Source organism: Coptis chinensis, chromosome 3, assembly GCF_015680905.1.
Source record: "Coptis chinensis isolate HL-2020 chromosome 3, ASM1568090v1, whole genome shotgun sequence".
NCBI lineage: Eukaryota > Viridiplantae > Streptophyta > Magnoliopsida > Ranunculales > Ranunculaceae > Coptis > Coptis chinensis.
In genome coordinates, this window is record NC_141458.1 from 14,574,683 (window position 1) to 14,600,611 (window position 25,929).

At 35.9% G+C, this 25,929-nt stretch overlaps 1 protein-coding gene across 1 annotated transcript; it reads right to left on the bottom strand.

Moving 5' to 3' along the window:
- Positions 1-20,519: 20,519 nt before the first annotated feature.
- Positions 20,520-24,563, bottom strand: LOC147508125 (uncharacterized). The gene is made up of 2 exons (XM_086600699.1): positions 24,021-24,563; positions 20,520-21,106 (listed from the first exon to the last, which is right to left on the bottom strand). Exons 1-2 carry the CDS (start codon positions 24,222-24,224, stop codon positions 20,597-20,599), a joined length of 714 nt encoding a protein of 237 aa, XP_086456825.1. The 5' UTR covers positions 24,225-24,563; the 3' UTR covers positions 20,520-20,596.
- Between the last annotated feature and the right edge of the window lie 1,366 nt (positions 24,564-25,929).

Genomic DNA, 25,929 nt, shown 5'->3' on the forward strand with positions numbered 1-25,929 from the left:
GAAGATTTTGCAGGTCTAGGTTTATTGCTTCCTAGGCGATCAAAGACTTCTTTCAAATTGTATCCTTCAGAAAGATCAACAACATTATCTTTTACTGCTTTAAAGCAAGTTTTAATTAACTTTAGCTTAGTGTCTGGGTTAGTAATAGATTCTATAAGATCTAAAACAGACTGCTGATCATTGGTTAAAACATTAATGGTCAAACCATTCATCTGTAAGATAGCTTCCATGCTTCCATGCTATCACATTTTGATTGCAACATGTTACACTGACATGGTGCTTCATTATATGAAGAACTAGAATAACGATCTTCTGATTCATTATCTGATTCAGAAGAACTGGTGTTAAGTAAGATCTTACTTAACTGTAATTTAAGATCTTCATCAATCTCTAAATTATTAAGTTTCTGTTTGGTCTGACACCTGTTGGCATAATGACCATTCTTTCCACATTTTAAACAAGTAACATTAATCTTGTTATGTGGATTTTTATAAAAATCTTTATTAGGTTTCCAATTTTTGTTGAAATCCTTTTTATTTTTTCGAGAGTATTTCTCTCTTGTAGGGTTTCTGGGCTTTGTGAGAAGAAATCTTCTTTTTCCTCTCAGGAGGAATATCATAAGCAAATTGCTCACAAAATTCTCCTAATTCTTTCCTACTAGAAAGATTTTGCTTTTTAAGCTGATGCTGTAGCTTTAGATCATTACAAAGGCTAACACATTCCTGAATGACCTGGTTAATGAGACTCCCATATGTGTGAGACTCATAAGAAATATTAGATCCTCCATTTAAATCTCTAAGCTTTTTCCTAACCTTTTCTGCAATGAAGTTAGGGAGACCATTAATAAAATTAGATTTCCAATGCTCACTATTAGCATCATGTAATTTAAGCACTTTGGCTAAGAAGACATCCTTATACCATCTAAAATGAGATAAGGTAGGACATCTAAGATTCTGGAGCATCTCTCTATTCTTTTTAGCTGACAGGCCATCAGGTCCAATAAAATGATGGACAATAGAAAGACATAAAGTATAAACCGCATCATATATAGATATATCCTGGTTTTGCTTCTGAATTAAACTCCAATTTGGTAGAGTTAAAGATTTCAAATCTTTGCTCATTAGTGAGAACATTATCCCACCAACCTTTGAGAATACCAACAAAACCATGGGTAATAAATCTACTGACATCCAAGATTCAGATTACCATGGGCTTTGCAAAACTTTCTTGATACATGAGCATTTCTGTAAAAGTGTGATAAAACCGATAGTCGATTTAGCATCAATATTCCATGTATAAATAGTTTTAGCCCGATAAGACGTTTGGTCATTAAAATAGGCTTCTTCATACAGAATGTCTTGGGGAGTAGGTCGAGGATAATAATTCCTACTATGGCCTACATGACCCATCTTATGAGTATTTTTCTCATAAGTGACCTTTTTAATATGGGTGAAACAAAATTTGTTTCGATATCCAAAATCTCATTTGGATTAATATCATCCTCTAATTAGATTCACGAGATAGAGAATGTTAAGATTCAATTTACTTAATTGAGTATATAATTTCTCAATAAAATTATTTTTGGATGACGATTGATCCAACTTGAAGTTTGGAATATCCAAAGGAGGCTGAATAGATGGTCTAATATGACCAGCAGAAATATGCTGTTTTAAATAAATATTCTTTCATTTTTCTCTTTGTTTAAGTGTGATAAGAGTGCTCTATTTTCTCCCCCTTGTAATATAAACAATCTTATAAATAAAAGTTCAGTTTAATCAAGTGCTTTTGCTGCTGACTGATCTTCTTCCACATTAATCAGGTGTTTTACCTGATCTCTCTCTTTTTATTTGGTATCAGAGCCATGGCAGCTTAATTTGAGGTTAGTGCATAACGATGAGGAAATGTCTTACAATTATATTTAATTGTTTTATTTCCTAAAAAGATGTAAGTAAGAGATATTAGTATGATTAAGGAAAAAAAGGAGGAGGGGTTACTCTTAAGGACTACTTGCTAAAAGGTTCGGTTTTCCGACCACAAGAATGTCCGCCTGGATCCTAAAATACTGTTGACTCTTCCTTTCCAGTATTATGAATAGTATCTTATTAGAGATGAAGTTAGGATCACTTAATTTCATTCTTGTTGATATAAGACTATTTGCATAAGCAATAGGTCATTATTATTTCTTTACGTTTATATTGGTAACTCTGGGACGCCACCCAAGTCGGCGTAGGGATTATGCAAAGGCCGTTTAGCGAGATATGCGTTTAGGTCATTTGCACCCCGTGAAGGCGTTATTGAGGCGTGGTTTTACTTAATATAAACATTAAAGACTTGATTTTAATTGTACTGTTCATAATATTTGGAGAAGAAGACGATGTATCAACAATTGCATCATGAATAGTTTTAATACTGTTTGGTATAGTTATAATTCATTATACTTTACCTATTTTGCACTAACACCTCAACACCCATGGCACAGTCATCAAATAATGATGATCTGAGTTCAATTAAGAACACAGAATTAATCGAGTATGATCTCGACACACATACAAAATGAATAAATGGACGATTCCTAATATGGATCCCAAGACCATATGTAAATATGGCAGCTGGATGGAAAAATTGACCAGCAAAATTGCAGTAAAAACTATGGAACAAACTATTAGTTTACATTCTATGAGTAATAATTTGCATCTTTTATGTCCTCGGAATTTATATCCTTATGTGAAAAATTATAAATTTATTCATATAGGATTAATACATGTTGCTTTCAAACCTTTGACCCCTTTTGGGTAGGAATGCTTGTATTCAAGCAACTCTCAGAGATGCTAGATGTCTCAACTATTTACCGTCTCTTATGAGAGCTGTAGAGACTAGTCTTTGTCATGGACCAGTCTATTTTGATGTCTATCCTAATTTAAGTTTATCTTTATCGGATAGAAATCTTTATGATTCTTTATCACTACAAATTCAAGCTAAAGATTATAACTTTTTACCTGATGAGGTGATTGGAATCACTTACAGAATTCATTATAAGGTGTTACAAACTCTAACACCAAATGCACGGCATAAAACTACACAAGGTAAGACTGTGTTGATTGACATAAATCTTTTAACTTCTAGTGTAGCAACACCCAGGATGATTCCTTGGAGTGAAATCCAATTTCCAGATTCATGGATATGCAAAAACGCTGTTCAACCACAGCCAATCATTAATAATGATTTAGATCAAATAATTCAATCAACAGAAGGTGAAGTTATATTGAACTTTAAGAAACATTTTGTTAGTAGAAGTTTGTCTTCGAGATCCTCCTATAAGATCTCCATACCACAATCTTCTAGGCATTCAGTTTCAAATACTGAATCCATATCTCAGTATAATCAATCTGTAGAAGAGATTCGTATCTCTAATCAACAAATACCACATGGTATTTATACACAAAAAGCTAGGGAATCTCCCACAGCGTCAGAAATGGATTTTGTTTTATAATGGATTATACACCTTATGAAACATATCAATTTTATAAATTAAAATATGAAGAGTTGAGTAAATATTTTACTCTTACAGAATTGAAACCTATGATTCGACCTCATAATGATTATTATGATTATCATCAAAGGAATCGAACTACTCTTGCAAAATGGTTTTGTCTTGAGTATCAAGATCATAAAATCCTGAATGGCAGAGTTGAACGTGCAGCTCTGAGAAAAGAGATGACTGACTATTTAATAGCCAAACAAAAGGCTAGGCTTAGGGCCAATGTAAATAGTGAGCTATCTAATAATAATAATAATAATAATAATAATAATAATACCTTAATTAATAAGGATATTAATTTACCTAATAAAGAGGTAAGTCTTAATCAAGTACAGGAAGAGATTATTTCTCAACCTATTACCACTAATGATAAGGAGAACATTACTATTAAGAAATGTAATTTTACTCCTGTTGATAATTATATTGGAGTTTTAGAATGTGATCAAAAGCATTCTTTTGTTCATCCTCCAATAACGCCTATAGTACCTTTAAATATAAAGGATAATATTGAAAAGGTGAAACCACCTAAAAAGCAGAAAGTATTAGTCAAGAAGACTAATGATAAAGTTAAGACTTATATGAAACCAAAAAGTCTTAAAGAGAAACAACATTGGAAGAGACTCAAGCCTAAAGCTAAAGCTCTCCGATTTTGTCATAAATGTGATCATTATGGTCATAAGTCTAGTCAGTGTTCTATTAGACCGCAAGACTATAGTAATCTTTTGAAGATAAGGAAATTTAAGATTAATCCACAAGATAAGATATATAATCTTAATTATCTTCAGAACTTTATGACTTTACAGAATCTTGGTTCTTATAATAACATGAGACTTCCCAGCAATCTTTATTTTAAGGGTAATTCTCGTATTACTAATATTCCTGATTTACAATATGAGGTTAATAACCTTAAAACAGAAATAAAAACCTTAAAGATTAATAAGAATCTTTTGGATAGTTCTGTCTCTCAGAACTATAACAAGTTGGATAATACTATATTCCAAAGATGGAATGTTTATGTCACTTTGGTGATTAAAGGAGAATATACTCTTACTAATCATATTGCTCTCATTGATAGTGGAGCAGATCTGAATTGCATTCAGGAAGGTTTAATTCCTACTAAATATTTTGAGAAATCTACTCAAAACCTTTCTACTGCTAGTGGTGCACCTATGCAGGTAGCATATAAATTAACAGATGTATTCATATGCAAAGAGGGACATTGTTTATCTTCCACTTTCCTTCTAGTTAAAGATATGTCCCAACATACTATTCTAGGGAATCCTTTCCTTAATTCTATCATGCCTATTACCAGTATTACTGAGATAGGTATTCATGCAACAATTAATAATAGAAGAGTTATTTTTGAATTCATAACTCCTCCTGTGCAGAAGCAGATTGCTATGATTAATAATAATTTGGTAGCAAAAGAAAGTCAATTAAACTTTCTCAAGGAAGAAATAACTTCTTTGAAGTTACAGCAAAGGCATAACAGTAAGGAATTTCAGGATATAATTGATAAGATAAAAAACCAGTTTATCTCTGAAGTTTATAGTGATATTCCCAATGCTTTTTGGGAAAGAAAGAAACATATTGTCTCTTTACCCTATAAATCAAGCTTTAATGAAAAGTTTATTCCCACTAAAGCTAGGCCTAGTCAAATGAAAGCAGATTATTTGGCTTTGTGTCAAAAAGAGATCCAGAGTCTTCTGGATAAGAAGTTGATTACTCCAAGTAAATCTCCTTGGAGTTGTACAGCTTTTTATGTTAACAAAGCAGCTGAGAAAGAAAGAGGTGTTCCCAGACTGGTTATTAATTTCAAACCTCTTAATGATGCCTTACAATGGATTAGATATCCTATTCCTAATAAAAAGGATTTATTAGATCGCTTATCCACGACAATCATCTTCTCGAAGTTTGACCAAAAGTCAGGATATTGGCAAGTCCAAATTGCCCCTAAAGACAGGTATAAAACTGCTTTTACTGTACCCTTTGGACATTATGAATGGACTGTAATGCCCTTTGGATTGAAAAATGCTCCTTCCGAAGTTTCGAATATTATGAACGATATTTGTAATCCTTATTCGGATTTTTCTATTGTTTATATTGATGATATTCTAATTTATTCTAAATCTCTAGAACAGCATATTAAGCATTTAAAGATTTTTAAAGAGCTTATTAAACGGAATGGTTTAGTAGTGTCTGCACCTAAAATGAAGTTGTTTCAAACAACTGTTCGTTTTCTTGGTCATAACATTACTGAAAGAAAAATAATTCCTATTGACAGAAGTATTGAGTTTGCATCTAAATTTCCTGATGAAATTTTAGATAAAACTCAATTACAGAGATTTCTTGGTAGTCTTAATTATTTGGCAGTCTTAATAAGAATCTTTCACAGGATACCTCAATTCTATACTCCAGACTAGCTAAGGTCCCAACAGCATCGAGTACAGCCCGGCCATACTCTTGCAGTACAAAAAATTAAGCTTAAAGCAAAGCAATTACCTTGCTTATCTTTGCCTAATTTTGAATGGTTTAAAATCGTTGAAACAGATGCTTCCAATATTGGTTATGGTGGTATCTTAAAACAGAAGAATCCTATTTCTAGTAAAGAAGAATTAATTCGTTTTACTTCTGGAACTTAGAAGAAAGCACAGATTAATTATTCTACTATAAAACAGGAGATTCTTTCCCTGGTAAAATGTATTCATAAATTCCAGGATGATTTATTAAATCAGAAGTTCTTCGTAAGAATTGATTGTAGTGCTGCTAAACAGGTATTACAGAAAGATATCAAGAATATTGCTTCTAAACAGATTTTTGCAGGATGGCAAGCGGATCTTTCTGCCTTTGATTTTGATATTGAGTATATCAAGGGTGATTCCAATTCTTTGCCTGATTTTCTAACTAGAGAATTTTTGCAGGGATCATGAATACCTCCCAAAGAGGAAGAGACCGTGGTTATACCACTAAAGGCCGAGGAAAAGGCAAAGGAAAATATAATTTCCTTGACAATACGGAGCAATTTCCTCCATTATCACAGCAGAAAGGAAAGTCAATGAAAAAGGCAGTTCTTACTCCTCTGACTCCTTATGTCCCTAATAAAAGGGATGATTAGACAGTCATTTATCTTCAACCAGGTGATGGGCAGTGGATGCCTGATCCTTGGGAAATTCAAAGAAGATATTTTGACATACAATAGTATCCTGTTGTTGAAGGCAAACATAGATATATCTATGAAGAAATTTTAGCTTCGCCTACTTCCAGTATGGATATTAACCATACATTACAGAAGCCTGATTCGGAATATAGTCCGATCTCTTACAGCAAGGCAATATTTAAGAGAATTATCTCTTACAATGAGTGGGGTTTGGATCCCAACAAGTGTCGAAAATTGAGTTCGACAAATATCCTTTATAATTACTGGGACTATATCTCAGCTTTTACTAATGTGTTTTTCTATCATAATTCCTACAGGAAACATTCGTGGTTCATTAAACTATGTCTCCAGTCTATCAAGACTGATTATCCATATTGGATTTTCCAGTGGTGGGAATATTTTGGTCCAGAATTGGAAATTCTTCCTGAGAACCTTTCAGACATTTTTCTAAAATAGACGGACTATCATCCTCAACTGAAAGGTGATGATAAAATGGCAAAAGGGTTATCATCTTTAACCTTTTTTACCATATATGGTATACCATGGATTTTCAAGTGGGATTTTAAATGTGAATATAATCACCTTAAAATTCCAGTTCTCAAAAGAAAGTTTTATTCAAGATGGTGGATTACTTTTCCAACAGAAGAAGCCATTACCAGCATTGAGAATGATTTGAAGTCATTCATTGAATAGACTCCCAGAATTAATCCTGTCGAAGAGGTGGATACAGGGAACCCTTTTGATATGATGAAGAATCTTATCAAATTTTAGAATCCTGGTTTCTCAGAAAGTCAAATCAATGACTTATGCATGGAGAAGCTTAAAAGTCATTTTTTGAATTCCTTTAAGTGACCAGCTATAGCATCCCCTGGTACTAAGGAGATTTCATCTTCAGAAAATGCAATGGTCTCTTCTCAGCATGATGATGTTTCTATGACATCAATTAATAGTCAAGAAGAAGCAAATCAATTTGCTTGCTTAGCAAGAGAAGGTCAGCCAGAGGAGGAATTGGGTGACAATTTTGAGCTTACAGAAGCTTTAACTCAGATATATCCGAGTTCTAAATCTCCAGTAGAACCTATTGACATTTGGGCCAAGTTCAAAGAAGCTCTTAAGGCTAAACAGGAGTCCAAGCCCACTTCTTCTAAATAGAGAAGTGTCACACCTCGAATTTCGACAGAATTCGGAAAAACATTATTTGTTCCCGACTCTTCGATCTTCGAGGTGTGATGCACTCTCAACTCCCAAAAACCCATAAACAGTTTAAATGTGCGGATAATTTAAAAACTAATAAAAATTTTAAACTTAAACCAAAGTCCTCTTCATTACAAAAATTAACAAATGAAAATGCAAATAACCTTATCTCAACTGAAAATCTATACCACCTCCAAGAAAAACAAGCCTATCTTGAAATGCGACGCTAACGCAAACTACAAGCAGTAACCAATCTTCTTCAACACTAAACTTGTCAAGACTTATCAACTATGTTCATTTAATGAACACACCCGATAAACAAACATGCAAATCGGGTCAGCATTATAAAAATGCTGGTGTGAGTAGCTCTAAAATACAACATATAATTATACATATATATACACAATCCATACGGCAGTTAGTTCCTCCATCGAGGCGCCTTAACTTTTAACGACTAATACAACATCCTTAAGTACAATAAGTAAGGCAGGTAGTTCCTCCACTGAGGCGCCTTAACTTCCCACTAACCACACAACAAACTATATGCATCATAAATAAGGCATGTAGTTCCTCCATCGAGGCGCCTTAGGTTCTAACTAAGCAAATAACCAACCAAGCATATTATATCCGTACCGCATTTCATGCTCACTTACAGAGTGGGTCGTCTTTGCCCAAGTAATTAGTTTGACCCCCACTTCTGCAAAACCATATACAATCATCTATCTAAAGATACATTATTAACCAACACATTACCATAATTATATTATTTAAAGCTTTCTTTGTGTGTCCTTAAAATCACGTCGTATCTATGTCTTACCTAGTTTCCCTGGCTACCACAATCGCTTCCCAACGCCGAACATGTACATCCACATGCCTCCCCTTACATAATGAACCACCCGTGAATAACTAACTCGGCGGGATGCCGCACCAGGTAACCCTCACACGAAAGCCATTATGCAAGTATCGCCACTATTCGCATAAAATATCGCGTCTCGTTCTATTTTGCGAACGGAATAATCAAGCCACTATTCGCTTCGCGCGGGAGGGCCATTCAGATTCACTCAAACGCCCGGAAGGGCCAATCACATTACTTACGCCCGAAGGCCATTTAGATTCATCAAACGCCCGGAAGGGCCAATTACATTATTTACGCCGAAGGCCATTCAGATTCATCAAAACGCCGTAAGGGCCAATCACATTATTTATGCCCGGGCCATTCGATTCAATCAAACGCCAAAAGGGCCAATCATATCACATACGCCCACACAGGGCAAATCACATGAGTTGTGGTAGTCAGGTTCTAGGATTTTCGTTACGTAATTTATTCAGGTGTCATACATTTATGACTCATAATAATTCCACTATATCACATGCAGGTCAAATACATTATTGCACTAAGCCAAAATATTTAGAAATATCTTAATTATATCTCATAACCCACTTTCATTATTTCACGTGCCAATATATTATTGCACTAAGCCACAATCCCGTGGGAAAATATCCACACATACTATACTACCTCATAGTAGCATCTCACATATAAAATAATTGAGCGTTTATACATTTATGTCTCCAAAACTATTGCATTTAATATATATATCCCAACATATTATATAATGTCACAATATCAACGTCAAATCTTAATTAGATAATGACAACCAAATTTATACAAGCTTCCATAGCATTTTAGCATTTGATTTGTCTATACAATTTAATATATAAAAATGTAACACAATTAAACAGTCAACAGTCCACAATCAAAGTCCGTATATAATTTAATACTCATAAAAACATATATATCAAATTCTTATTATCAGAATTCCCCTTTAGTTACGTGCCAATATTATATTGCACTACTCACGTCAAAACTTAATTAGATAATGATAAACAAGGTTATACAATGTTCGACAATATTTTATTATTACAATAGTCCATAAAATCAAATATGTGAAAAACTGGAAAAAGTCAACATTCCACAATCAACGGTCAAAGGTCAAAGTCAACACGTCATTGTCAAAGTCAAACTGTCGTTCCATGTTCAACAGGTTCAGGGTCATAGCCATGGTTCGTGGCTAAGGTTAATGTGCATGGCTCATGGGCTCATGACTAAGGTAATGGTTCGGACCCAACTGGCCAAGCCCAAACCTTAGAACCCAAAAGTCTAAACATTTAAAGACCCAATTAGATCTATTTTAAGTTATATGGACTGGCCCTAAAACTAACTTGAAACTGGTCCAAAGAAAAGCAATTAGTTTTAGCCCAAACAACTTAACCTAAACTGGTCCGAAACAAAAGATTAATCCGCCCAATAACTAACTAGTGTTTAGGCCCAAAACTTGAACCCGAATCGCCCACAACTTAACCTAAATTGGGCCCAAACTAAACCAAATAAACCGGCCCATTGAACTAAACCAAATTGGTCCAAAACTTAATTTGGTTCGGCCCAAAGAAAACCAATTAGAAAAGGCCCAAACAAAATAAGGTTTTTGGCGCAACCAACTTAATCTAAACCGGCCCAAAACAAAACCAAAATAGCCCAAAAACCGAAAATCGGCCCAAGGCCCAGCCGGTCATCTTCTTCCTCCAGCAGCCACCCAAATCGGCCACCACCAGTCCTCCTCCCCCTCCAACTTCATCACATCGGTTTGACTCATAAACAAAAACCCTATAACTTTAATTAAGGCATAAACCTCAATTCCTTAAATCCAACTTCACCAAAACTAGATCTGGAAACCCATCGACCTCCATTAATGGTTCTTCAAGCTTTCAACAGCCCCCATTCGAACATCAATACCCAAACCTCAACCCCTTACTACCCCAATGTTCAATCAACACAAAAAAACAACAATCACAGTTCACCTAACTTTTACTGGATATTTTTCTTACTGCCGCCATTAACAGAGCTTCGACAGCTCGTCCAATCACCAACAACCAACCTCCAGCACTCACTCAAACCCCACTCATCCATTCTCACCCAACCAAGACAACTACCGATTTAAAGTGTATCGAACCCTTCCTCTACAGCGCTGCCATTAACGAACTCCACGCTCCCGCTTCGACAGCATCCAACCAACCTCCAATAACCCACAACAACCAACGAGATTTAATATATAAACAGTGTTCAATAATCTACAAACAGTTCCAACCCGTATACAGAGACGACTTCTTTGTCTCGCGCCGCCATTGGCGACTTATTCCGAGTTCCAGTAATTCGGACAGTTTTCAATAATAACTAAAACCATATACTAATAATTATCCAGTTTAATAAATAATGCGACATGACGAATAATGATGAACAGTAAAATTGTTATTGTATACCGGTGAAGTAGAAAACTAACTACTCACCTTAGTTAGCAGCTCGACGAATCCCACGTAGTCCGAATCGTCGCGCTCCACCCTCCAGCAATCCAGCTTTTATCTCTGCCTCCATTTTTATTATTTTTTTATTCTCTAAAAACCCTATTTTCTAGAACAATGTGATTATATACTTGGGTCGGAAACCCAAGCCCAACACAGACTCGGGCCCATAAATCAGGCCCACATGTCCCAAATCTAATCCAACAGATTTTTAAATAAATAAATAAATAAATAAATTAATAAATAATTACGTATTTTAAATATGGGCGTTACAAGAAGTATAAGTTTCTACAGCAAGTCTTCTAGAGAGTTAAAAGATTTCGAAGAAGACATCAAACGGCATTATTCTCCATAAAGAGAAGACATTATGGCCTAAGATAATGACCAGAAACAGAATCAGCATTATTTTGCTTGGATTCTTATCCTTACAGCTGGATTTGCAATGCTTTTGTCTAGATGGGACCCTTGAATGGGACATTTTACCTTTTGCTTTTCTTAAAGTCAAAAGTGGAGCATTATAAGGATTCTTATCCTTTTAAGACAGAAATTAAAGACAAGTATGCCTTGTCAAAGTGGCCTGATTCGATTCACTCCTTTGAAGACATGCGTGTAGCCACTTCTCGTATGGACTCCAAATTATATTTTGAGATCCGACTAGTATAAAAGGGATACCTCACCCTTGTTGAGGGATATCTTCCATTTTACCTTTCATTTTTCTCTTTGTTTAAGTGTGATAAGAGTGCTTTTTTTCTCCCCCCTTGTAATATAAACAATCTTATAAATAAAAGTTCAGTTTAATCAAGTGTTCTTGCTGCTGACTGATCTTCTTCCGCATTAATCAGGTGTTTTATCTGATCTCTCTCTTTTTATTTGGTACCTAAGAGCATCTCTAGGTGGTGGTAGCATACTCTTCATATTTGAAGAAAAAATTTGAAGAAGTTGGTCGCAAATTTCGACCAACTCTAGGTGGTCGCAAATTTCGCCCGCAAAATCACCTGTAGAGCCCACCCTGCGCGACATTAGTATTGGTGCGCATCAGTATCATTGTTACAGACGATGAAATCCGGCGTAGCAAGACTAATGTCGCTGTTATAATTAATATATAATGTCGCGGCGACGGTCAGGACTTTTGTCATTTCACAACCTTTTTTCTCAACTTAGTCACTCTAGTTCTAGGAAAAAAATGAGTTCTGACGACGAATACGTTTATAATAACCAAACACAATGGAGTGGTGACGGTGAGGAAGTAGAAAATAGTGGTAATAGTGCATACGTTTAGAACAATCCCATTGGTGATCTAGATGATGAACCAACCACTCGAGTCGGAAATCGGAGCCGGGTCGACGATCCATTGCTTTAGTATCGACAAAAAGTCGATTTTGAATTTCCTGTGGAGTCTATTGATTTCAGCCATCTTAGGCCGGTGTCTAAGAGGTTTCATGATAGGCATGTCTCAAAAGTTGTTCTTGAACAATAGGTATGTATTTTAATTTCATATATTAGTTGTAGTAGTAGTTAGTTTTAGTAGTTCAATACGTACATTTTTATTTTTATTTTTTTAATTTTAGTTTCATTTTGCGTACATTAGAGATGTGTTATGTATCGGGTTTGGTGCACTCCACATGCGCTTAAAACGTGGTGGGATGATATTAAAAAAGTCGGTGCACTTGACCATGTCAGAGATGCAATTTTAGTGACTCCCTTTGCTCATCTAGTTGACATCCCTTACAATAAGACTGACATTCAGGGAGTTATTAATGGTTTAGTTGAGAGATGGTGGGATAATACACATACTTTTTACTTTTCTCAGGGAGAGTTGGGTTTCACTCCACTAGATTTTTGTATGATATCTGGTTTGAGTATAGGATTAGGTAATCCGTTGAGATGTAGCATTGAATTCCAAAGTTGTGCCCAAATGATGACTTTCTTCCCTTGTCTGACCGAGGAGTCATATGACAGTGTTGGTGTTAGGATTTATGGTATCAAAGCTGCATACATTACACCGTTGACTACTGATTTAGGGTTGCAGTTTTTGATAAATTATTTGTCACTTGATTCTGATGATGGTCAAGCACATGTTGATGAGTATGTAAGAGATTTCTGTATGTATTTGATAGGCATCTTCTTTTTTCCTTTTGGCCATTCGTGATTAACTTGGGGTATCTAGCCAACTTTGAGCAGTTGCATGAGTTGGGCGGTATTGATTTTGGTGGAGCCATATACTGTCATTTGTTGCGTTGTTTAGATAGGGCTTCTCGGCAGACTGGTGTTGTCAGTAGTCCCCAGATGGGAGGGTTTGTCATTCTCTTAGAGGTATGGTTTTATGAGTATTTCCGTGCTGCAAATCCTATCCTCACAGAGTATACCGATGAGAGGCCTAGGCTCAGGGCTTGGCACGAACCTCATCGAGCTCGTCTAACCAGTGAGATCAGTCATAACATAACTTATTTCCGAACCCAAATCGAGCTTAGCACACATCCTTCTATTGTTTGGAGGCCTTGGAGGACATCTGTGCACATCGGCGCGAATGACTGTAGATATGCATTGTTTATTTCTCATAGGAGAATGATATTCACTTGTGGGAGTGATATGGAGTGGTATTTAAGGGATAGATGTTATAGACAGCTCACACCATACTTTGGTATCCCCCCTGATCCGCCTACCCATGTATCAGAGGCTAAGGACATGACCTTAGAGCAAGTCATCGAGAGTAACGTGCATTGGACTTGGCTACATGCTTCTAACCTAGTTACATTGCAGACTTATGAGCAGTACTACCGTTACTGGTTTAGGGTGTCTATTGGTCATTTGCTCCCAGCTGTGGGTTGTACAGGCAACATTCATACGGTTAGTAATTTGGGTGTCAGACGTGAATTCCATATTGGCCACCGTCCACGGCCCGACGTTTGGTGGACTGTGTACACATTTGTTCAGCCGAGATCCCCTCGATCGAGTGCCCTTGGGTTTTCAGTTTGAGCGATCCGAGTGGCCAGACGATTTACCAGCCCATTTCTTCTATTGATGCCACTCGCGTCGTACAGTTAGAGCCTGACCTTAGACATCTATCTCTGGTAATTATTTTTATTGGTTTTGGTTTATTATTTTTGTTTATTATGAAAATGTCATAAATTATTAATGAATAATTATTTTAGGATGACCTACGCATGAGATATGAGACAAGCATTCGTGTAAATGATGGCTTGCACTCCTCGGTATTCGCCTACAGTGTTAAGAGAGAGAGACTTTTTTCCCATGCTCATGCAGATTATGACGATTTGCAATGCCAGATTGATGAGTTACAAGTTCAGATTAATCGCACAAGGGTGAGTTCATCACAGCATGGACAGACGGAGAGTTCAGCACAATGACAGTCGAGGAGGAGTTCACGGCAGAGGAGGCGTATGTAGGACAGTCGAGGAGGTTGTTGTATGATGATTATTATTATGTTGTGTGATTTAGAATTGTTCATTTGATCATTTTGATATGTTCTAATTTACTTCCTTTGATTTAGCAAATGAATTGCAATTTTTATTAATATAACGACAACTAATACATGAAACATAAAATTAAAATAAATAAATAAAAAAGACAACTATTACATATCACCCTTATTACATACTACTAGAGTTACTCTAGTTATCAAGCCAGTCATCATTTTCTTCATCATTGGCTTCTTCGTCGTTGGAAGCTTCATTTGTACTAGTTGCTCCAGCCCTTTCCCACCCCCCCATATTTAGCTACAATTGCATCTTGTTTTAGCTCTAAAACCCTTCGCAAATGAGGATTGACTTTGTCAAGTGACATTGCCAACAACCTAGTCTCATTTTCCTCCTCTCTAACACGGAGTTTTTCTTGCTTCAAAAATAACTTTTTTTGTGTCTTCTCTTGCTTTAATTTCATCATACTTTGAAATTGCCCATTTAGAATCTCTTCTTTATTTATTGGACTTTCTTTAAAAGCTTCAAGAAATTCATCCATATTTTTAGCAGTGGATGCAACATTACCCTCGATAGTAGAAGCAACTTTCTTGTTTTTCTCAATTTCTTTGCTCTGCTTCCTACTGACCGACCTCTCCAAAAAACCTTCAGTACTGCTAGGATCGTATTCCGAGTACAGTGAAGGTGAAGGGGTAGAGTAAGGCGTTGAAGGGGATGGGGTTGAGGGTGAAGAATCGAAACCTTTAACATCTCCAGATCTTGCTTTCTTCTTTGGTCTTGGAGCAAGAGTTTCGTTGCGTAACTGAGTTCTTTGCCACTTTGGCGTATTTTTTACTAGATTATAACAACCTTGCCATATCCATGGTTTTCCAGTAGTAGCCGCATAAGTTGTTGCTGCGTCTGAAAGCTACGTTTATTAAAAAAAAAAAAAAAATCAATATCAAGTAGTATATAAAACGAAGTATAAACGAATCTTATAATGTCTTCACGTCCCCACCCGCTTAGAGGTTGTTCTTCAAGCTTTCTTAGTATAACATGATATTTGTTGAAGAACAGTAAAATAATCGACCAACGTTGTGAGACTCCCTTCCACTTACAGTTGCGGTCAAAACCTTGAATTTGATTCATCCTAGCCATAATTCGTTCCCAATAAACTTATCCCGATTGATCATTCCGTACTATAGGATCTTCTCCAATCTCAATCCACACTCTAGTAAGAGCAATATTTTCTTCATTTGTCCAACTTAGACCCCTTCCTTGTTTTGGTTGTGACATTGAGAGTGTTGTGTGTGAAATGGTTGAGAGTGTTGTGTGTGAAAATGAAGAAGGAGATGAGTGTAGATATATGGATGTAGAAATCCGGCCGTTTTTTGCCCGTTTTTTCCCCGTTGGAGCACGGGACATTATGAGTGGCGCGTGACAGTGGTAATGGCGCTCAGCAATTGTGGTCAAAGTAAAAAAAGTGGGGCGACATTACTATTGTCGCTCGGCATCCGCATCCAAATTGCCAAATTTGCGAACAAGAATGCGAACAAGCAGGTGATGCGACCATAAATGAGCCACCTAGAGATGGAATTCCGAGAAATTTCAAACTTTTTCTTCAAATATGAAGAAAAAGACAGGTTATACTACCACCTAGAGATGCTCTAACCATATATATATAAAGGGATGAGCCTGCCCCAAAATAAGGGTGTCATTATAGCCTATATATATATATATATATATATATATATATATATATGCTATAGTGACACCCTTATTTTGCCACCCTTATCTCACACCCCTCCTGGTCCCTCAGATCTCATTCTGAGATCATCAGATCTAATTCATTTAAAAATTGCAAAATTTTAAACTATTTCAAAAACTAAAAAACGAAAAAAAAAATGAAAAAACACGAAATTGGTTTGGAAAACTCATCACGGTCTTCTTCTTCTGCACTCCAGAAACTCTCAATTGCAAAACCTTTCCAAACCAATAGAGATTAAAACGAAAATCACTTCTCTACAGGTGTGTTGAGCTAAGACACCTCATTACAATTTGATCAAATTCGGTTTACTTCTTGCCTCTCTACAGGTAAATGTCAATCTTTTAGGTATTTGTTTGTTCATTGTTCTTATAGTGACTACGTTTGCTTGGTGTAATATGATTTGATCTTTTGAAGTTAACCATTCATACATTTGCGTGTAAGTTTGTTTATTGTGCAATGTCATCAAAGTCTGATAATGTTTGATAGTTTTCGAGAAATTTTCGTTTGATAATGTTTATTTTTTGGATAATGACATCAAAGTCTGATAATGTCATTCATACATTCATGCAATTTTTTATTATCAAGCATTATGTGTATTAGTAGAGGTGATGGTGTCCTCAAAGTTTGAAAGCATTCTATTAGTAGAGGTGAAAGCGCACGTGCGCTTCGTTTACCCTTCTAGAAGACGCGCATGCACCCAGGTCTTTTGTTTGGGCTTTAACATACACCATCAAAAATATGTCCTAAAAATGACATTAATTGGGATTTTCTTCTGTTTAAAGTTATTTACACTGTTTATGTACATTGGGATTTTTGTCTGTTTAAGTTATTTATATTTTTAATTTTTTCGATTATAGAAATGGAGACAAAGACATCAATCAATATCGAAGAAGACGTAGTTTGGTCTTCGTCTACTAAATCCCCTGTTCAAGGCATGCAAACATTAGCTGCTCCTTATATATGAATGACTTTTACAAGTGTTGACGAAGCAAAGACTTACTACAAAGAGTATGGTCAACAAGAGGGATTTGAGACTCATGTTCGGATGACGAATAAGAAACAAAATCATATGGATTTGGTTAGTGGTTGTTTGTTGGTTTGCTCACATGAAGGGGATTCTAACAAGAGAGATCACGTCCGATTAAGAAATACATCAACTATCCGGTGTGGTTGCCAAGCTAGAATTCGTATTAAGAAAAGAATACATGAAGAGATATACGAGGTCAGTGTTGCTCAGAATGACCATAGTCACGGTCTGGTGACCCCATCGAAGAGAATTTGCATGAAAACTAACAAACATATGCCTGAAGCAGTGAAGTGCTTGACCGAGATGTTTATTGATTACAGTTTACCTGTTGGGAAAGTGGCATTTGTTTTCCATGGAGAGCAAGTTGGGTTTACACAAAAGGATTGTTGGAACCATCATTATGGTTTGACCAGAAAGATGCCTAAAGAAGGTGATGCAACTGTCGTGCTGAAATATTTTATGCAGAGGATCCTCGGTTCTACTACGCTATTGATTTAGATGAAAATGGGACTGCGGTGAACTTTTTCTGGGTTGATAGGAGGTCTCGATGCCAGTATGACTATTTTGGGGATGTTGTGTCTTTTGATACCACATATTGTACCAATGCATATTCCATGCCTTTTGCCCCTTTTATTGGAGTCAACCATCATTATCAGTTGATTCAGTTTGGTTGCGCATTGTTGCTTGATGAGACAGAAGATATATTCATATGGTTGTTTAATGCCTGGCTTGCAGCCATGGGTGGTCGTGCACCAACTGCAATCATCACTGACCAGGATAGAGCGATGACCGCAGCTATTGCTAAAGTGTTTCCTGGTACTCGTCATCATTACTGTCTCTGGCATATTATGCAGAAATTCCAAGAGAAGATGTCCTTTACCAAATTTGAGACATTGGTAACTGAGTTGATGAAGAACACTATTTCTTTTTCATATAGGATTGCTGATTTTGTGAGAAGATGGTGTACAATCATTGAGAAGTATGAGTTGTCTGAAAATCCTTGGTTGAGAGAGATATATTCAATGCGGGAGAAATGGGTTCCTTGTTATCTTAGTGACACCTTTTTTGCTGGTATGCATACAATTGGTCGAAGTGAATCGATGAATGCTCATTATGACTAGTTTGTCAATTCGACGACTACGCTCATGCAGTTTGTACATGATAATGATAAGTCTTTGGCTTTGCTTGCTAGGAAAGAAAGAGATTTTGATTACCACACCGAGCATAGTTCACGAATTGTGCCTAACAATGTTTTCCTCTTTATGCATGCCGCGAAGGTCTATACGATCTCAATATTCAATAAATTTAAGGAGCAACTAGAAAAGGCAAAGATGGAGTACAAAATTGATGGCCAACAAATGGACAACACTAGAACCGGAAGCTACATGGTGAAGTTCAAAGACCCGCAGAAGAAGTCCGTTTGGAAAGTGAATTTCGATAGCGGAACCTTAGAGGCAGACTGCGAATGCAAGTATTTTCAGTTTATGGGGATACTTTGTGGTCACATCTTGAAGGTTTTTATTCGTTACGACATTGAAGAGATTCCAAGCCATTTTAGATTGACGCGGTGGATGCAAAAGGCTAACACTTATAGAGCGGAGTTTGATACTGGATTTGTGGTTGGGAATGTCTCACATAAACCTTTGAGAGTGGCTCATTGTATCAAGGTTGCTTCTCAAGTGGCTTACGATGCGTCGCATACTTTTGAGGGTTATTCATATTTTATTGAAAAGATTGGTGAAATGGCTATTGGAATTTCAAAGTTTAATGAAGGAGACGCAGATGATGAAGCGCCTCCAGTTGCAGAGCCTTCGATACCTTCGGTTAATACATCACATGTTTTTTTTATTTGAATGTTTAATTTGATATAAATGTAGTGTTTAATTCGGTGTTTAATTTGATATAAATATTTATTTTAATTTGCTATTTATTTTGACTTTCAAATCTTTATTTCAGCTATTGATTTTGAATCTCAACATTTCTCAAACAAAAGGAAGGGGGAAGAAGAAAGCGGATAGATTGAAATCTCCCAGAGAGATAGCCCTAAACAATTCAGGAAGAAAGTGTCACAAATGTGGACAGATTGCTAACCATGACTCGATAAATTTTCTGGAGAAAAATAATAAGTAATCTGTGAAATGTAAGTATAGCTTCTACAAAGTATCTTTGATATATGGACTGATTCTATAGCTTCTAAGTTTAACTGTATATATGACTTTGCAGCCTTTTGATTATTGCACACCACCCATTTTTTGTGGCAATTTCTGGTGGTGGTAGTGTGTAGTGTGTGGTGGTGGCAGTGTGTAGTGGTGGCAGCTTTAAATGAACCTTGAACAACTGATCATGGGGGATGAGACTGCTATTAACTACTTTGATTTTGTTGAACACCAATTCGTCAGATGTTTCATTTATGATTTAAGGAATTGTTTTATTCTTATGTTTCTCTATAAGGTTACATTTGTCATTAGTTGATATAAAATTATTATCTTAGCTGGGATTGTGTATTCGACAATGTATTAGCTTCTGCAGTTCTGCTAATTGCGTTGTTATAAAACTGCTAATTGTAGTAGCTCCTTGTATCCTCATTTTATGTCAATCACAGTCAAGTTCCTGATTTGGTTTTAAGTTTTAGAATGTTATATGTATATCAATCCAACTTCCAAGTGTACACATACAAGTTTGCCTGTTAGTTGAGGTGAAAGCACGTGCGCGCTTAGTTTACCCTTTTGACAGGCGCGCATGCGCTCAGGGCTTTTGTTTGGGCTCTTCTAACATGAGCATGGGCGCGCCCTTGTCAAGGCAAAATCAAGCGTGCGCGCGCCCTATGATTTTTCCTCGAACCAAAAATCTAGTAACATGAGGTATGGAGGCCTCGCGTTTAGGCTAACTGGCGTCGCGGCGCTCGGCCACTTCTCCACGCAAACATTAACAAATATTTCTCCTCTTCCTCATATGAGGGATAACTCCAACAGCTTTGAGCATATGTACCACCATTAGACCAATTGTAATTACACCAAAATATGAAATCCAGAGCAAACTACAATTGCAATTACACCAAAATATGAAATCCAGAGCAAACTACAATTGCAATTACACCAAAATACGATTACATAGCAACAAAAAACATGAGAAACTAATTTCATTTAAGAAACAACCATAAAACGACAATAATGATAAAAATCAATAGTTTCCTACATGCTTTCCTACAAGCTAAATACTTCTTCTCCATTTCATCAAATTTTTTCTGCAACTCCACCTTGCGCCTTTTCTCAGCATCCATGGAATCTCTTGATAAATTGTTCAAATTCTTCAGTTCCATGTTCACATCACTCAAAGCTTCATACCTTTGCTTCAGTGCTTCATGTCTCATACACAAATCCTTATATTTTTGCCTTGAATTCACCCTTGAATCACTCAAAGCTTCATGCATATGCTTCAATGCTTCATGTCTCATATACAACTCCCTATATTTTCCCCCTGGATTCATCTTTTTGCCAACCCATACGAAAAACTTGCAATGCCCATTTGGAAATTTCTTGCATCCAGCAAACTTCCTTTTTGGATTTTTGTCTGTGAAAGAAACTTGAATGGGTGCACGCTTTCCACAAAAACAAGAATAATCCGAAGTGACTGAGCTCAAACACATTACCTGTAATTGATTAAAACAAAAATTTTTTTTTAAAAAAATACTCAAATTGAATCAAATTAAAGAGATGCAGTAAAATAAGAATGATGGTCTGTAGACCAACTCCAGAGATTATCCCACCCCATAATCCCTTCGTAGAAAAACAATCAATAAACATTTAGATAAAAATTAAACTTGACTAACATTTTCTGAAGCAGAAAAATTGATAAACAACATGAAAAATTAGAGTAACCGCCATGACTTTGCCAAAAGATTCACCGTTTCAAAATTACCATAAAAGGACCTCCAGGCTGCAATGTGTTTCATAAATTTCACATACACAAGGAAGCTAATGTAATACTAAGTGCGATAGATTTTGGCGTTGTCACACCCCAAATTTCTAAAAAATTAAAATAGGGAACTATCCTCACCCTATTCCATCTTCTGAAAACCCAGGATGAAACGAAACCCTAATAACCCATTACTAAACACGATATAGAAACATGAGATCAAATTAAAACCGAAAGAACAACTCTTCATTCACCAATAAAAGCTATTTCAATCATTTCAACTTGGAAGACAAATTAGTTCCGTTTTCTTAAAACGGCATGTAGTTTCTTCCCAAGTAAGATTTCAATCCCAATATACATTTCCAAGAAACTCATATAACCGTACCCATCATTCTCATTTTCCAAATTAACTCACAATATAAATATCACTTACATTCCACTTATTTAATACACATATAATAACTTAATTAAATATGAGTTTGATACACCTTACCTTTAAGCCATCACGTCGTTTTAGGGTAGGATATTTACGTCCCTGCAGAAAAGATTAATAGATCCTACCCTCTTGCAAAACAGAGTTAGACATCACAATAAAATGATTTATCTCAGCCAGTCAAATTTCCATTCATAATCAAACCTTATTTAAGACATTGAAGTCTAATTGATGAAACATGGTTTGTCCTTCATATTTAGAAATACCACTTATCATTACACTAACAGGTCATTCATGACACATTCAATGAATACCTTGGGTCATTCCTGCCACATTCAAGGAATACCCATCATAACACCAACAGGTCATTTATGATACATTCAATGAATATCTTGGGTAATTCTCGCCACATTCAAGGAATACCCATCATAACACCAATAGGTCATTCATGACACCTTCAATGAATACCATTTTTTTTAAACAACCAGTATCATGTACCCAATTTAGTACTAACATTGTACACATATAGTTATCACTAAAACTAATATATAATATATAATATGGTGACTGCACCTTTACAAAAGGCTGCCTACGTATCCAATCTTTCAAGATTAGAATCAAGCCTTACGTAGCTCTTAACCAATTTATCAATATACTTGTATGTGCCTTTAAAGAAAACAACAATTTATACTATATAGAATCACATACAATAAGTTTCAAATACTCCCACAATCATATACATAAAGTTTCATCCCCAGAGATACACTATGAACCTTTAAGTCCAAAAAGCTAAAAATGAATATTTCTCTACTTCGATTATCCAAAAACGATCTCATGAACCCTGTCGGTTCCAAATAAAACCACATTCTAAAAGAAGGCTACAAACTCTATATAAACACCCAAGAAAAGTTTAAGAGACTCTTAGTTCATTACTAGATATATTTCTCAAAACAGGTTCATGCACATAAAAAGATACCACGGTAGGTTTTCTAGCAAACTTGTTAATACTATAGTGTTTTCCTACATTCCTCAAAAAGACACGCAACTTTATTATTTAGAAACTAGGGTAGGTAGACTTAGTTTTTCATGTAGAACTTGAAGTCCCAACCTCAGCCCATCTAAAATAAAACTTATGTTGAAAACGGTAAAAATCTCAATTTTCAACAAACTAGAATTCTGACGCATTATTTTCCGGAGACCACAACTCTTTCCACAAGTGTCCAAACGCTACAAGGCTTTTTGAATTGAAAAGAAGACTCCCATAACTTACTCTTTTATGTTTTACAAAAATACTAACTCGTACTCTAACTATATGAAAACTGGACTCGAACACAGTGCACAGAAACTGAATTCTGCCGCACTATTTTCTATCAACCAAACTTCCAGACATCATAGCTGTCTCTACAAGACTCGGAATAGGACGAGGCCAATTGAGTTAGAAAGAAGACTCATAAAACTCAACTTTTCATGTTTTACAAAAACTCTAACTCTCTCGCTGGCTTTATGCAATTTGTGATCAAACCCTATGCAGAAAACTGTTTTCTGACGAATAGAATATCTGACGCATAGAATTGTCGAGGTCATATATATCTTTTCCGTCACTCATCCAAATTAAGTGAGGCTCACTGCGTCCGATAAAAGATGCTATAAGGTTTCCTTAGTAAGAAATTATACTTGGCAAACACTTAATAGCCTGGATCAAGGAATTTCTTTATCGCCAAGGTGGAACAAAAGACGTGAAAAGAACCGGTCCGTACTGGAGAGATAAGGATAAGGCTGGTGGACAATAAAAGACTGATTTGTCACAAAGCGAACCAGCAAACCAGATGTATGTGGTTTACCCCATACATGGCATCCCTATGGAACTTCATTCTTGCGACATCTCTGAATGTCAACTTGTCACCACTATGGGATATGGCACCTACTTTTGCACTTGTTAAAGGAGTTTTGTGCTTCACCGAGATGATCTAAAGGTAAGTCTATTATTTGATTTTTACGCCTAACTAGTTGTATGTGGTGAGCTAATAACTTAACTGTCTAGGGAGAAACAATCTGGAACCATGTGGACAAGACAAGAATGTCACCACAGAGTCATAAGAAAATCACTATGGTACAATACTTGCACCCACCTTCTAGATTAGTACTTTCACCAATGTCCCAAAAGTTAATGCTTTCCGATAAAAATAAACAATTAACTAAACTAATAAATACTCACCTTTGCATCCGCACAAAATGAACAAGGGTACCTTTGAACCACTAGCGGCTTTTTGTTCTCTTTTTTCGGAGTTTCTCCTATCTGGTCACATCCATTTTCCCTGAAGTGACCATCACTAATGGCCTTATTCCATTGCCAGCAAAAGCATTGTGTGCAGTTTCCACATACCATCTTGTTGCAACCCGCAGTTCGAGAGATTGCCATATTGCAAGATGAGCATTGCTTAGTATCACGAAGTATTACCTGGAGGCTAAAAATCTCGTTCTGGAGTTCTTGCCTTTTACGTCTTTGCTGTTCCTCGAATTGTGATGAACCTTGTTGTTCCTCATCTTCTTGCAACTGGTTGTTATTTGTGAGCTGCTTCTCCGACTGCTCAGGTTCTTCATTAAGAAAACTTGCAACATAGCTATCTTCGATGTTAATGTTAACACCCTTTTTCTTCAACTAGTTCTTCATCAGTACTAGTACAAACCTTTCTTCTCTCCCCTCTTTCTTTTTCTTCTTCCTTTTTTTTTTCTTTTCTTCTCCCGCAACTTCCTCTTCTCCTCCCTCTTGCAACAAGGAAAAAGATTCGGTGGTTATAACCCCCTATCCCTATCTCTCCCACCTTTTTCTCTTTTTTTACTTATCCCCCCTTATTTTTTTTTTATTTATTATTATTTTTTCTAACTAAAGCCCACTTAAGCCCATGTCCAAATAATACTAATAAAATACATGCTATAAATATTTATTTATTTAATTAAAAAAAATAGGGTTGTTATAGGCGTTCTAAACCTAAAACAAACAAGCGGTGATTTCACCAAACCAATCCTACCAAAAACAAGCGAAACAAAAGACTATTCGCATAAAAGCCCAAACAAAAGCCCTGAGTGCGTGCACGCCTTCCAGAAGGGTAAACGAAGCGCGCGCTTTCACCTCTACTAACAGAATGCTTTCGGACTTTGAGGACACCATCACCTCTACTAATACACAGAATGCTTGATAATCGGAAATTGCTTGAATGTATGAATGACATTATCAGACTTTGATGTCATTATCGAAAAAATAAACATTATCAAACGAAAATTGCTTGAAAATTATCAAACATTATCAGACTTTGATGACATTGCACAATAAACAAACTTACACGCAAATGTATGAATGGTTAACTTCAAAAGATCAAATCATAATTCACCAAGCAAATTAAACTTAGTCACTATAATAACAATGAACAAACAAATACCTAAAAGATTGACATTTACCTATAGAGAAGCAAAAAGTAAACCGAATTTGATCAAATTGTAATGAGGTGTCTTAGCTCAACGCGCCTATAGAGAAGTGATTTTTGTTTTAATCTCTATTGGTTTGGAAAGGTTTTGCAATTGAGAGTTTCTAGAGTGCAGAAGAAGAAGACCGAGATGAGTTTTCCAAACCAATTTCGCGTTTTTTTCGTTTTTTAGTTTTTGAAATAGTTTAAAATTTTGAAATTTTGCGATTTTTAAATGAATTAGATCTGATGATCTCAGGATGAGATCTGAGGGACCAGGAGGGGTGTGAGATAAGGGTGGCAAAATAAGGGTGTCATATATATATATATATATATATATATATATATATATATATATATAACAAATACCTAAAAGATTGACATTTACCTGTAGAGAGGCAAGAAGTAAACCAAATTTGATCAAATTGTAATGAGGTGTCTTAGCTCAACATGCCTGTAGAGAAGTGATTTTCGTTTTAATCTCTATTGGTTTGGAAAGGTTTTGCAATTGAGAGTTTCTGGAGTGCAGAAGAAGAAGACCGAGATGAGTTTTCCAAACCAATTTTGCGTTTTTTCGTTTTTTAGTTTTTGAAATAGTTCGAAATTTTGAAATTTTGCTATTTTTAAATGAAATAGTTCAAAAGTTTGATTGAACAGACTCAA